The sequence below is a fragment of the Archocentrus centrarchus genome, chromosome 19 (assembly GCF_007364275.1).
Source record: "Archocentrus centrarchus isolate MPI-CPG fArcCen1 chromosome 19, fArcCen1, whole genome shotgun sequence".
Classification (NCBI taxonomy): domain Eukaryota; kingdom Metazoa; phylum Chordata; class Actinopteri; order Cichliformes; family Cichlidae; genus Archocentrus; species Archocentrus centrarchus.
Genome location: NC_044364.1, coordinates 22,675,603 through 22,691,178, shown reverse-complemented (window position 1 = coordinate 22,691,178; position 15,576 = coordinate 22,675,603). Strand labels below are relative to the sequence as shown.

The window sequence follows — 15,576 nt, the reverse complement described above, 5'->3', positions numbered from 1 at the left end:
TTGTGTGTTTTTAGTCTGACCTTTTTAATCAGTCTTTGTCAGGTTGTTGTTGAAACTCTTTCTATTGTTTCTGTTATTGTTGTTCTCCTGTTTCCTTGGTTTTCATGGCTTTTGGATTTTGGCACGATGTTGGATGTAGCTTTCAGATCTTAAAGTGAAGCCAATGCTGACATGCCTTAAGCTTGCATTATTTCTAATGCCCAGCAGGGTGCCGCTCCTCTGGTTGTAAACAGAAGCTATGTGAAATTGACCGTACTGCTCACCTCCTTTATGACCTCAGTAAACATATTCTTGATCTGATCAGTTAATGCAGTTTATGGTCTCTGTCGTAGTAAAAACTACATATATATATATATATATATATATATATATATATATATATATGAATGAAGAGAGCGAGATGGGGGGGGGGGGTTACAGTCTAAAAGTCCTGCAATCTTGTGCAAAAATTCATGCATCATACATAATCATTAACTGTTTTTGTAATCTTTGTCACACGACGGAGGATTTTTTTGAAAATAATAATGATGCTTTTCGACCGTAGGTGACCTTATCAAAGACAGAGGTATGCTGAGAGCTGACAGGCTTGGAGGGTCCTGCTGGGACTCAACTGCACAGCCTGCTGATTCAGAGAAACTGCCCCCGAGGCCACAGCAAAGAGCTTCATCACACAAACTCATCCTGACATCCTGAATCCCAAATCAGGATTTAAGCACCTGGGAAGAATTATGAGGGTTACAAAGCACTGAGCAGGGCCTGAAAGCATCACTAGAACTCTACTGAGTAATCTCTTATTTTCTTCTCTTTTTACCCTACCTTCCCCCTCTCCTCTTCCTCCATGCCCTGTGGCCTCTCTGACAGGAAGTAAAACACGGAGCAGAGGAGAGTCGAGCTCTGAGGACCCGGATCCAGCTGGCCGAGGCGGCCCAGAAGCAGGCCAGAGGGATGGAGATGGACTATGAGGAGGTAATCCACCTGCTAGAGGCTGAGATTGCAGAACTGAAGACTCAGAGAGTGGAGCACCAGGCGTTGACCAACAAGGTAACTCACATGGCTGGGTTCACTTCATAGAAACTAAGAAGAACCACCCCATAACAGACCAAATGTTAGATATTCTGGATCAGCTAAGTAGTTTTATTTTTGTAGAATATATTTGAAACAATTTTTGCCTTCATTTGATTGGAAAAGTTATAAGACAGGAAGCGGGAGAAAGCAGGAAGGCAACTAACTGCACCGTATAGTCTGGCCAGTCAGAGAACAAATCAAGAACTTGGTTCTGCCCACCTGACCAAGGTTTCAGTGGATGGTTGGTCACAAGAAGAGTTGTTGTAAGAGCCTCCTTACAGTTAATGCAAAAGATGGCCTTGTTTCTATATAGATATAAGTGTGTGATCATTTCAAGAGGGTAAAGGACAAGCCAAAGAACATGGCTTATCATTTAAAACATGTTAGGCACTTAGCGTGGTTGCAGGTTTTGCATCTGATAATGCCATATACAAGGTATAACCCAAAGGTTCTAAAAATTAGCCCTTTAAAATCAAAAACCTTACCTGAGTCAGGGTTAAATTTGATGGATCCCCTTTTTAAGTTCATCACCTTGTGCAACCTTGTGGACCACCTTCAACACAGCTGCTGTTTCTGATCACTCTCTGGGAGTCCAGCTCTGACCAGATGCACCCGTGCTTCTATCTACAATGTCCATGAACTTCTCTTTCGAAACCTGACTTTAATGTTGAGGTCCGTCACTGCTGACGAGAGCTGGGTCTCCAGCTGTGACCATGCAGTTTTAGCAGTTTGCAGGTGAAGAGCCCGTTTCCAGGCCAAAGGTGGAGCATAAGGTGAGACTGCAAAATTCTACAGTGACGTCCTGAAACAGTCCGAACTATGCAGCCAACACTGAGGCAATCTTTGTTTGCTACTTTCCTCACTGACCAAAGTTACCGTTCTTTGAGTTCAGATTTACTTTCTAAAAGTGAAAATCAAGTTGAAAGATCAACATTTTGAATCATCCATATTTTGGGGCTCATCGTGCAAGAAGAGGACTTCTACTGACATTAAAAATAGCAGATGCACTTGAAGCTGTCCAGACATGCACAATAAAGTGCTCTTAAGGGAGAGAATGGTGAAAATTTGGTAATTCACACACATAGTAATTACCCCAACTTTAACCATCTAATTTTTGATTCTTAACTCAGGCATCTCCCAACAACTCATTCTCTTGCAAAAGCAGCCTGTAAACAAGCCTTTCTCCTGATTGAATGACCCACCGGCCGGGTTTTGGTGCCTGAATAATTAATAATATCCACTCTTTCTGACATCATGCAGATCCAAAAGTTTTTGTTTTTTTTTAATGATAAGCTCAGTGTTTAGAGCAGTCTAAGCTTTTGTCTCTCAGGAGTTCCTGTGCATACACTGACCTCATTATTAGAAACTTTGACCATGTTTAGCATCTACTATGACATCTAATAATAATAATGAAAAGTGGCTCCCCCTTCTTCCCTCATCCTCGGGCCTGAATGTGGGTCAGATCTATTCCGTGCCAGAGCTACTTCCTTCTCTGACGTAAATTTTACAGAAATCCGCTCGGCGTTGTTTCTCTGTGCAAAAAACAGCTGTCTGAAATCTGTAGAAAGAAGAAAGCACCTCACACTGGAAACAAAGAGCTTTTGTCCAAACTCCAAACCTCTCAGAGCACAGTATGACTGCGTGTAAACACTCCTGCTTTTCATTAACAGTATTTACCCCTCATGAACCAAAGAAAAGTAAGTGAAATGCACTGTTTTTAAAGATATTTAACCTCTTACAGGTCCTGTTTTTGGTGCCTGGTTTAGTCTCTGTGAGCCACTTCATCAAATATTCTTCAAAGAACCTCAGTTAATCAAACACTAATTTACATAATGGTAGAGTCTTCAGTTAAATTCTCATCAGATTTCACACCGCTGCCATTAATTTAACATGTTTAAATTATCACTTTGATGATTAAAGTGCTGATAAAGGGAACTGAAATGGTTGGATGTGTAACAAACACTTTAACATGCAAAAGGACCGAAAAGCACAAATCAGAAACCAAAAATCAGCTTTTGGGTTTTACTGGGGTGAAGGTTTGTGTCAGCAGAAGGATCAGGCATCTGCACCAATGAGCAGCAGACTGAGGAAAACCAGCAAAAATAGCTAGGCCAAGAAATCTCACAAGGAATATGAATCTTTACAAAGATGAACAGGCAGAGAGGGGAAGAAGTAATGGGGACTGTACCTGACTGTGCTAGGTAATCACAGTGGGTCAGAAATCAGGACTATTTTCCTGAAAAGACACGATATGAGTATCAAAATAAAACAGGAAGTGTGTGAGACAAAACAGTCCGCTATTCCCACTGCTAATCAGGCCATCCAGAGTACACAGGTCACTTAGGAATCTCCAAACCAGAAAGAGCTGGAAGGTGGCACTCACAAGCAAAGGGTGCTACCCCTCTGGGCTTCCAGAAGCTGGCCAATCAGACCAAAGAGACAGGTGCTAGAATGGCTTCTTTCAGGCAGAGAATGAACAGAAGGGTTGCATAAAGAGCTAGTTATATTAGATAATTAAAGAGTCATTTTTAGGGGAGCATATGTTGCTCATGCAAAGCTACTCTAGTAGAGGATTAAAAATCTAGAGCCGGAAATGAGCCGAATAGGTACATGTCAAAGCTACAAACTTTTCTGTTGTAAATGGCCGGACACTGGAGAAGAAGATCCTGGACTCCTTAAAATCCTTTAATGTTGTTTTCACCTCAGGAGGAGACAGAGGAGCTGAAGAAGAGAGTGGCCGTCCTGGAGTGTCAGCTACGGAAGAGCGAAGCAGCCAAAAAGGGGTTTGAGATGTCAACAGGAAAACTGCTGAGTTTTGTGGAGGTAAATCTGAACTTTGACTCTGTATTTATTTGATGTTAACATATCTCAGTGTATTCTGAGCAGCTCTCATTACTACTAGAAGTTACAGTGGGTTTTACTTGAGCACCACTGTTTTCAAAAATCAAACTTGTACAAGAAGGAATAAAGTTAATCTATATAAAATGCCCCAAAATTCCAAAGCATCTGATCTGAGCTCCTGCTCGCAGCTCTATTTCATAATTTATCTGTATATTTAAAGGTGTATTTGAAGCTTCATATCTTCATTAGGCACCAGCGAGCTTTGAGTGGAGAGCCACGGATTAAAAAAGTAAGATTTGGTTTGGTTTGAAAGAGTGACTCTTTCTCAGTCTTAAAGGGGTTTTAATTCCTGTGGACAAAAAAAGAGACAAAAAAGAAAAAAAAGACAGAAAAGACTGAAAAATGTGACCTTCAGCAGGCCCTCCTACCTTCAACTGAGGAGGCATTTTACATGAAAGGATGCTTTCAGCAGGATCCTTTGTGATTGTGTAATAATTGTTGCAGCTGGACTCCAAAAAAAAAGAAAAGAAAAAAAGACAAAGAAAAATGAACGACCTTCAAAGATGTTTCATTTCCTTTTTTTGTTTCTGCAGAATGTTCAGGAGTTCCTGCTCGAAAGCCACGGCCCCCCGAAGAGCTACAGGTAGACTGTGTGTGTGTGTGTGTGTGTGTGTGTGTGTGTGTGTGTGTGTGTGTGTGTGTGTGTGTGTGTGTGTGTGTGTGTGTGTGTGTGTGTGTGTGTGTATACATGTTCTTCTAAACACATCCTTGTGAGAACCAAAGGGAACTTTTCACCTTGTGAGGTCCTGACTTTGAGTCAGGGCTTCAGAGGGGTTTAGGGTTCAGTGTTAGAACTCGGTAAATGTATTATAGCAACAGTACTGCAGGAAATTTATTGTACTAAATTTACTATAAGAGTACTGTAGTATATATACTGTATTAAATGTAATGCTATAAATATGCAGCTTTGAATATAAATGGGTGTCCACACAGGAATTGATTTACAGCAATGTGGTGACCAGAGACCATAGAGCGCCTGTGACAACAGCTGGCAAAGCAAAGTCAATGGGTGAACCTGGAGGCAAGCTGACAGATACAAGGAGGTGTTAAATATGTTAGAGGGTTACCTAAGCAACCAGAGCCTGGAATGTCCACTAATGGCAAACCATCAGCGACACAGCAATGGGCAAAGAGCTAATCACTTCCTGCGTGGACATCCCTTTACACTGGGAATGTATTATTATTATTATGGCTCATCAGGGTCCTCACAAAGATGATACAACCCCAATTCCAAAAATGTCAGGATGCTGTGTAATGATCTACAGATCTCATAAACCCATGTTTTATTCACAGTAGAACATAGAAAACATATCAAGTGTTTAAGCTGTGAAAATTAACCATTTTACGAAAAATATTTGCTCATTTTGAATTTGAAAAGTAGGAAAAGTAGGTGGTACTGGAAAGAAACAGCTGGAGGAACATTTTACAGCTAATCAGGTTAAATGGCAACAGGTCAGTCACATGACTGGTATAACAAGAGCATCTTAGAGGGGCAAAGTTTCTCAGAAGTAAAGATGAGCAGAGAATCACCAATCTACAGAAACGTTACAAATTATGGAACAATTTCAGATAAATGTTCCTCAATATAAAAGTCTTAAGACTGTGAATATCTCATCATTAATAATATCAAAAGATTCAGAGAATCTGGAGGAATCTCTGTGTGGAGGGATGAGGCTGTAAACCTCCGGCAGCACTGCAATAAAAACGGGCCTGATTCTGTCATGGAAATCATTGCATGGGCTCAGGAACACTTCCAACAATCACTGTCTGTGAGCACAGACAGATGTAGGTTAAAGAAGAAGCCATATGTGAATGTGATTGAGAAACAGCGCAGTTTTCTCTGAGCCAAAGCTCATTTAAAATGGACTGAGGCAAAGTGGACGCCATGTTCTCCAGACTAAAACACAGAGGGACCATCCTGCTTCTTATCAGCGGTCATTTCAAAGCCTACATCTTTAATGGTATGGGGGTGCATCGGTGGAACTGGAAGCTTCACATCTGGAAAGGCTTCATCAGTGCTGAAAGGTATATACAGGTTTTAGAGCAACATGTTTTCTTCAGGGAAGGCTTCATAGCAGAAGAGTCTGGGTGATGAAATGGCCTGCCTGCAGTCCAGACCATTCACCAGCTGAGAACATTTGGAGCATCTCGAACCCCAAAACAGGACAAAGCAGACCCCGGACTGCTGAGCAGCTGGAATCGTCCACCAGACAGAACATTCCTCTCCCAAAAGTCCAGCAGCTGCTCCCCTCAGTTCCCAGATGTTTACGGACATATGCCTTATATGTTCTATTGTGAATTAAATATGGGTTTATAACATTTGGCAATCATTGCTTTCAGTTTTTATCTACATTTCACACAGAATCCCAATTTTTTTTGGAATTGGCATTGTAGAAGCACAAATGATGTTCAGGTGTTCTTGTATGTTGTCTGTGTGGTTTGAAGGTTCAGGGTTGATTTTGGGATTTAGGTGCATGTTTAGTTTTGGGGTGAGGGACTGTGGGGGTGCAGGTAATGCATTGTTATGGTCCACTAAGGTTCCCACAAAGACAGTAGAAGCACAAACGTGTGTGTCAGACAGAATGATAATTGACAGTCTGCTGTGCATTAGCGACACGGTGGCCGTCTTAAGGACTCAGACTGCTCAGTGGGAGCTGGTAAAGTGGTCGCTATGGAAACAAGCAGCCTTCATCTGTATGCATTTTATTACTGTGTGTGAATTTACATCTGTGTGTGTGTGTGTGTGTGTGTGTGTGTGTGTGTGTGTGTGTGTGTGTGTGTGTGCGTGTGTGTGTGCGGTTTTCACAACATCCTTGCCTGAATAGGCTCATTCAGTCGAAGGAAAAAACTTGATGAACTCGACGATTCCTCTCAGAAAACATGCTCTGATCTTTATCAAAATGATTAATGCACGCACAAACAGCCTGAATAAACTCATAACACAGGAATTGTTGTAGTTTTTATGTCTTTATTAAGCACACTAAGTAATCAGGCACAGTTTCACCACTTTAACCCTCTTTAGCCCTCAACAACCCCATTAGACGTTTCCTGCAGGTGCCGATGAGACCTGCCTCCTCCTACAAACTGAGGTCATCCATATTTCTGACACTCTGGACTCAAACGCCTCTGTCAGCTCCTGTCTTCACTTTGAAACGAAAACTCAGAGCATATGTGGAAAACAGCTTTGTGTTTGTGCGTAATGTGTAAAAGTCTGTGTTTACAGGCTACAGAGTGTGTGTGTGTGTGTGTGTGTGTGTGTGCGTGTGTGTGTGTGTGTTTGTTTGTTTACAGCAATTGCAACCCCAACACCTCAGTGTATCACATAATGAGAGATCCAACTGAGACCGGAGCCCATTAGTCCAGGTTACACACACACACACACACACACACACACACACACACACACACACACACACACTCACTCAGTGGTCCAGCTTGACCCACTTCAGTCCAAGTAGGACAGCAGTTAGTTCCTGTTAATGGGCGCCTGCAGTGAGCAGTGGTGAGGTGACTGTGGTGGCGGCGTTACGAAATGCGGAGTGTGTGAGGTCAGTTTGTGCTCTTTATCAACAATCATCTGATCAAGTTTTACAAAGACACCAACAAACAAGAGCAGGTCGCATGTTATAGCATTTCCTGCTTTCTTCTTTTTTCACATCTTTTTTAATCCCTTTCCTTTTTTTTGTTTCCTTCTTTATTTGCTTTTATTCCCATTTTTTCTTCTTTAATTTTTCTGCTTTTCTCTTTTTACCTGTTTATCATCTTTTTAACCTTTGCTTTTCTTGACTTTCATCCTTCCTTGTGTTTCCTCTCTTCTTCTTCTCATTATCCTTCCTTTTATTTTTCTTTCCTTCTCACAGCATTATATTATTTTTTGCTGCACACATATCTTTTATCATCTTTTTCTGCTTTCTTCTCCTTTACATCTTTCCTTCCTTTACATCCTTTTATAAACAGCAGAAAAATAAGGAAATTTCTGTTTCTGTTATTTTTTTGTTGTAACGATACTTCTTGGCAATAAATTTCATACGTTAAGCATGTTTATTTCCTGTAAATAGTGCTGCATTTGCATTTGTGGGTTGAGCAGCAGAGTTGAGTATGTTGGCTGCATGTATGAAAAACCTTCTCTGCCAAACAGCCAAAGAAATAATCCACCAAACATAAATTTCCTCACTTTATGTTCTAAGTGTAGATCATTTTTTCCCTCAATTTACTTTACTTTTTTTGTACTTTTTTCAACCATTTTTTTTCTTTCTTAATTTTTCATCTTGTCTTTTCTGTTTCAGCTCACCTTCCTCATCATCTTTCCTTTTGATTTCGTTTTCTCCTTCCTGCAGATTTCTCCTCCTTTCGGTATATCTATCCATTTTTTCTCTTTCCATTTTTCTTTTCACTTTCTCCTCCCCTGGGCCTTATGGGTTTTTTCTCTTTCTTTTTCTTCCCATCCATGTCTTTTATTTCCTGACTTTCCTCTTTCTTTGTTTCTTACTTTTCTCGCTGATCTTTCTTCCTCATTTTTTTAACATCTTTTTCCTTCTGCCCTTCTATCCTTTATTTCTGTCAGTTCTTCTCTCATCTATGCTTAAATGCCCCCAGCCCTCCTTTATCAGTGTTTATTTGAATTCAGGGAGGTTCGCCTGCCTTCTCTTCTCTGTTTTCCTCTTATCGTCTCCTCATCGTGGCTTTCTCGTCTCCTTCTGGCTGCTTGTGTAACTCTGATTCAGTGAATCAGGTCACTCGGTCAGGTTATCAGCTCGAACACCCCTGCCTGCTTCCTTTTATTTCAGTCCAGGTCAGTGGGACACCTCAATTCATCTTTCATAACTGTGGGACGACCCCAGGTCCTGCCTTTCCTTTATATTCACCTGTTTGTTTCGGGGCCCCCGGCTGCTGAAATGTCAGCTGGCGTTTCTGTGACTCTGTTCAGAGATGCAGACATGAATTTTTCTTCCTCTTTGACAGAAATAAAGGGTTCATTCACGCCCACTCGGTGACTTTTTGAATTGTGAATATCAGTCTTATTAAAGCCATTAGTCATCAGCACTGTAAGAAGCGCAGGTTTCATACTGGAGGGAAACATTAGAGAGCTTTGTGATGGTGATGAAAACCACTCGGCACTGAATGTTCAGTCCATCTAAAGTTTGTAGCGTTTTAAGCTTTGATCACTTCAAAAAAATATAACGCAACCTTCATCTGGTTGTTTCGAACTTTGAGAGTTCAGTGAAGTGCACATGTGGTGTTTTTACTGGAGATGCACCAGTCGACCAGCCTGAACTGGAAACCGACCGATTTCCAGCTTTCCTGGTCCTGACTGGTCACCAGTCGGTAAATTATGAGTCGGTTTGTTTCATGCAAGTGTAACACACACATAGTGACTCAGGCAAACACTCACAACCACTCACTAACATGGTGTCAGCATGGAAGTTTCTCACTGTGAGTGAAGACACCAAGTTCCCCAAAGACCCTATGAGATGCTTCAGTCCCCTTCACCCATGCTAAATCTGCTCAGAGCCAGCCACGAGCCAGCAGCCTCAGTATGAGCAAAGGCTCAAAGCAGTTAGGAGGAAAATTGTGGAGAGGAAGGAGCAAAAAAGGGGGTTGATGTCCTGCTATCAAGTGAAGGTATACATTGGAGGAAAATGATGTAAGAACCACACACGTGTGTTATATAACTCTGCTGCACAGCTCTTTGTTTTCAGCTGTTTCAGTGAGAGGAGATCCTGAATCGTGCTGCAGTTTGAGGGAAATTGTTAACTTTAATTACTTCTTTTATTATGAAAATAATATTTTGCATTGAAGAAAAGTCCATTTTTGTTTGTATGAGCTGTCAGTCCATACTTTTTAGAAAGAAAATCAGAATCTGCAAAAATCTATCAGCAGGAAATTAGCCAAGAAAACTGCAATCGGTGCATCACAGCTGAGTAACTGGTTTAAACTCATCTTGCTTAACTCCAAGCTGCAGTTCTGCTCAGTCAATCACACATTAGTCATTTCACATATTGAAAGAAAATGGAGATCATTTCACCTTCAACTCAAGTAATCGGGTGTTTGCCGTCTAGAACAATGCTGTCCTCACCTTTGTATAAATGTAGTTGTTTCACAGCAAGGAAAATGTGGTTTGCCATCATCATGCACATGATACTTTAATCTGCTCAGCGGCTCCTGTTTGAGTCACGCTGTTGAGGAGACTCTCTGAGGAAGCTGCCTTTCTGAAGCTGCAGGCATCATTGTGAAGTTTAAAGTTGGTGTTGGAGTTAGGAAAGTATGTATACGTTCTTCAGTGTGGTGACATTATTTACATGCATGCCTCTTCTGCAATTTGTTATGAAGACTCTGAGTCAGTCTGGTTTCTGGGAATTCATTAGGAGAGAGCGTTGGTACATTTTTATTTACAAATCCATACAGACTAAATGCCCTTCTTCTTCTCCTCCTTCCTTCACTCAGAAACAGCTGCATTATTATAAAGGACACCGAGGGCTTTCAGAGCTGGTTAGAACAGCATTTTTCTTCAGCATGTTGGTGGTGGAATAACTAAGGTGCAGAGATCGTAGCTCTCACTTTATTAACTCTTGTTGGCTGTTGGACCATTTGTTGTTGATTTTGCTCGTATCTTTTATGGACAGAATTTCTAAGCAAAGCCAAGGGTTGGTGGGTGAGTGCTTCAGCGGTCTCAGGATCTCATCTTTGCTTCTTGCAGACGATGTGGTTCTTTTAGGTTTATTGAATGTTGATATGTGCAATGTGGCAGCCTGAGTGTGCTCTTTCGGTTGTGAGGAGTTTTTACTCGAGTGAAGGTGGCCAAAGTGAGAGAATACCAGCTAGATATAGCATGGCCTGGGCTCTGGAACCAGTCTCCTGGAGAGGGGCTGGACTCTGTTCCAGTCTGGAGTTGCACTCAGTGAGAGGCGGCAAGCTGGGGTGGGTATTCTTGTATCCCCCTGGATTGCTGCCTGCACGTTGGAGTTTTCACTGGTGGAAGAGAGGGTTGTTTCCCTGCACCTTCGGGCCGGGGAACGGGTCCTGACTGTTGTTTGCGCTTATGTGCTGAATGACTGGGCAGGGTGCTGGAGAGTGCTCCATCCGGTGACTCCATAGTCTTGCTGGGAGACTTCAGTGCTCACGTGGGCAATGACAGTGAGACCTGGAGGGGCGTGACTGGGAGGAACGGCCTCCCCAATCTGAACCCAAATGGTGTTTTGTTATTGGACTTCTATGCAAACCACAGTTTGTCCATAACGAACAACATGTTCGAACATAAGGATGTCCATAAGTGCACATGGCACCAGGACACCCTAGGTTGCAGGTCAGTGTTCAATTTTGTAATCATATCACCAGATCTGCGGCCGTATGCTCTGGAAACTCGGGTGAAGAGAGGAGCTAAGCTGCCAACTGATCACTACCTGGTGGTGAGTTGGATCAGGTGGTGGGGGAAGATGCTGGACAGACCTGGCACACCTAAACGTATTGTGAGGGTGCGCTGGGAATGCCTGGCAGAAGCCCCAGTCCAGGAGATGTTTGAATGTGTGTGGGAGTTTGGCCAACCAGTCTACATGTGCTTTGTGGACTTTGAGAAGGCATTCGACCATGTCCCTCAGGGTATCCTGTGGGAGGTCCATTCAGTCTCTGTACAACCGCAGTGAGAGCTTGGTCCGTATAGGCGGTAATAAGGATTAGTTTCCTGTGGGTGTTGGACTCTGTCAGGGCTGCCCTTTGTCACAGATTCTGTTCATAATTTTTATGGACAGAATTTCTAGGCATAGCCAGGTGGCAGAAGGCTTCTTCCTTGGTGGCCTCATAATCTCATCTCTGCTCTTTGCAGATGATGCGGTCCTGTTGGCTTCATCAGGGGGTGGCCTCCAGCTCGCAGTGGAACGGTTCGCAGCCGAGTGTGAAGCAGCTGGCATGAGAATCAGCACCTTTAAGTCTGAGGCCATGGTCCTCAGCTGGAAAAGGGTGGAGTGCCCTCTCTGGCTCAGGGAAAAGTTCTTGCCCCAAGTGGAGGAGTTCAAGTATCTCGGGGTCTTGTTCAGAAGTCATGGGAGAAGGGAGCGGGAGATCGACAGACAGATCGAGGCTGCTTCTGCAGTAATGCGGACGCTGCACCGGTCTGTCGTAGTGAAGAGGGAGCTTCGTGTAAAGACAAAGCTGTCGGTTTACCGGTCGATCAACATTCCTGCCCTCACCTATGGTCACGAGCTTTGGGTAGAATAAGATCACGAATACAAGAGGCAGAAATGAGTTTCCTTCGAAGGGTGGCTGGCCTCTCCCTTAGAGATAAGGTGAGCAGAGCGGCCATCCGGGAGGGGCTCAGAATAGAACCACTGCTCCTCCACATCGAAAGGAGCCAGTTGAGGTGGCTCGGGCATCTGATTAGGATGCCTCCTGGCCGCCTCTTGGGTGAGGTGTTCCGGGCATGTCCCACCAGGAGGAGGCCCTGTGGTAGACCCAGGACACCCTGGGGAGATTATATCTCTCGGCTGGCCTGGGAACGCCTTGGGGGGCCTCTGGATGAGCTGGAGGAGGTGGCTGGGGAGAGGGAGGCCTGGGCTTCTCTGCTTAGGCTCCTGCCCCCATGACCCGGCCCCGGATAATCTGAAAAGAATGGATGGATGGATGGTGGGTGAAGGAGTTCAAGTAGTTCAGGGTCTTGTGAGAGATCAACAGATGGATTGGTGTAGCGTCTGCAGAGGTGTGGATGCTGTTCTGCTCAGCTATTTCTTCTGTTTTATATGAAGAAATAGCTGAGCAGGAAAATAAAGGTGTCAGTTTTCCAGTTGGGCCGCCTCCCTATCCTCACCTATGACCGTAAGCTGTAGGTAGAGACCAAAAGAATGACAGCAAAGTGGACGTGAGCATCATCCAAAGGGTGTCTGGGCTGTCCTTTAGAGTGAGGAGTTTGGTCATTTGGGAGGAGTGCAGAGTAAAGCCAGTACTCCACCACATCAATAGGAGGCAGTTGAGGTGATTTGGTTATCTGCTTAGAATGCCTTCTGGATGCCTCTGAAGCGAGGCGCTTTCTCCAGCTGGAAGGAGACCCCAGGGCAGACTAACGGCACTCTGAGCTTGTTTGAGAACACCTCAGCATCCCCCCCAGAAGAACTGGAGGAGGTGCTGTGCCTACGCTGAACATTGTTTTATTTTTGTCTGGTTTTGTGGCACATTGTGGGCTTTGTTGTCCTGGTCTTGGTAGAAAAAGAGATTTTAATATAAAGGGACTTCCAGCTTAAATAATTTTTTAAATAATGATTTTTTGGTGAGTGAAGTCTTGATCCCAGACCCCAAAAGGTTCAGACGACCTCCTGAAGGTCCACTAGGACCTAGTTATTAGTTATTTTGTTACTTCACCTTTGACTTATCCTTGTTTCTGTTTGCAGCTCCGGAGATGTCAAAGTTGGGGCGTCATCTCAAGGCCTCGCTCCTCGCTACAAGAAAAGCCCATGGACAGCAGCCACACTCGCCCAGGAGGCAAAGGAGCTCACTCGGACTGTCAGAGCCATCCTGGAGGTCGACTGTAAGTGACCTGCTGCAGGTCTGCATGTCCTCCTCTTCCTCCTCCTCCTCCTCCTCCTTCTCTCTGTGTGCCGCCCTGCATGCAACTCCCACCGGATGAAGCTGAAACCAAACCGATCCCGCAAACCTGCCGCTGTGAGTGACTGTCCTCCCCGTTTCAGTGCTGACCTTCTAGACGACCCGACTGTAGGAGAACAAAGTCAGTGAGATGTCATCCGGACTTCACCAGCCAGCCGTGATCCCCACCGCTCTCTTCCCCCAACAGCTCCTCGTCTCCTCAGTTCCTGCCTAAAGGAGTCATGGTGTCAGAACTCTGCATGAAACAGTCTGCACACAGAACAGCAGCTTTGTTCCAGCGTTTTAACCTGTATCGACTGAAGAAAGGCTCCGATGTTTTATCTGGGAGCATCTCATGAGAGATTTTTGTACAGGTTAACTCACTTGAAGAAGGCGTCTGTAAAACTGAGGGACTACATGAATGTTTTCAAGTTAGGCCCATTTTAAATTTTGTAATGAGAGTAACAGCAGCAAAACCAGTAGGTCCAGATCCAGTTCACAAAAATTCCAAACAAAAATATATTTTTTTATTTATTTTTTGTTTTATCATTTGTGTACATCATTGAAAAATGCAGCTTTTCTCTGAAAATGACTTAAAGTGGCATTAACACTGACTGTATTCTTAATATATTTAAACTTTATTTAAATATAACTTTTCTTTGTCAAAGTGCAACTTTTTTCTTTTTTTTCAGAGTCTGTTATGAATCCCATTTTCAAGCCTCAATGCTACCATTATCCGCTAATTAGTGTTCAGTAACATCCAAATGAAATCCTAGAATTTTCCTCACTGAATACTTGGGCAGTCTGTTAGTACAATGAAGTGCACAGTAGCCATATTATTAGTCAGATAATTGCATTAAAAATCCTTCAAAAGGGTCCAACAGCACAAATGTGATCCAGAGGTCCAGTTCAGGGACTCCAGTTAGCTGAGATGAAGCCTAGCAAACAGCTAGCAGGTACAACCGCCTGTGTCACCATCCACCTGTCAGTCAGAGGCCACACCCCTAATAATGCAAACCTTAAGCCTTAATCCAATTTAAGCAGATGAGTTATAGAAACGTCCTCCCTCATACAGCTGTTATGAAGGGGGAACAGAGACCAAAGCAGTTTCAGTATCAGGCTGTAAACATGTTTGTTTCAGCTGTAAAGTTTTAACTGACCGCTACAGTGACTGACTCACTGTAGCACCTCTGCTGGACTGCAGAGGAACTGCAGCCCTTCAGGCTGCTGCGTGGATATGACTTTTTTTTTTAAATATATATCTATGCTGGCCTTTTCAGCTTGCATCTGACTGTTACAGAAATTTTATTTTTGAATATTTATGGCTGGAAAGTTGCAAAATTCAACATTAGCATGATCAGTGGATAAAGTCCCTAAAACATTCATGTAGTCCTTTGAATTTTACCCTGCCTCTCTCTCTGTATCAATAAATATCTTCATGTACCAAGCAATATAAAGCAATATAAACTTCTACATTACAGTATCAAAAGGTTGCCATGTACTGTAGCTGAGGCTCCTTCATGAGCAAGTTCAGTCTAGATAACTTACAGTAGTTTCTGTCTCATTACTCTCCGTTACATGCTCAGTGTTTAGCTTTGAATGCTCGTGTTTGTGCAGTAGATTAGCCAGCAAAACGAAGATGAGAAGCATCATTAAACAGAACTGGAGGAGAAACATGCAGCCATCGCGTTCAAATGGGAACTCTGGGATTAAAGAGCCCTTCAGAGGCTTTGATTGCAATTGAAGGTTTTTGCTGTTTGTGTTTTTCAGAGTAAATATACTGGAGCAAACTGCTGATCCTGAGCTGTTCTTTGTGAAAAAGGATCAGCTGTCTGAAGCTGCAGCTCTCTAACATATGGTTGTCACTTCTCTCTCTGAACAGCTGGGCTGCGACTGAGATGGATTAAAAAAATTATTAAAAAAGGGTTTATTTTTGATCTGAAATGCTGCAGCTTCAGGTGCTGCCAAATGAGGATTGTCTGAGAAGTAAGGATTGGCAGACATTTTAGTTTGAAGGTACAGTATGTAAAATTCCCACATTAA

General features: G+C 43.2%; 1 protein-coding gene across 1 annotated transcript in view; it reads left to right on the top strand.

Moving 5' to 3' along the window:
- The window catches only part of stxbp4 (syntaxin binding protein 4), a 62,845-nt gene extending 47,269 nt beyond the window's left edge, over positions 1-15,576 (top strand). The window contains exons 17-21 of the mRNA XM_030754352.1: positions 862-1,041; positions 3,772-3,888; positions 4,500-4,549; positions 13,341-13,477; positions 13,638-15,576. Coding sequence (XP_030610212.1) covers positions 862-1,041; positions 3,772-3,888; positions 4,500-4,549; positions 13,341-13,477; positions 13,638-13,651 — 498 coding nt within the window. The 3' untranslated portion in view covers positions 13,652-15,576. The remainder of the gene's footprint in view (positions 1-861; positions 1,042-3,771; positions 3,889-4,499; positions 4,550-13,340; positions 13,478-13,637) is intronic.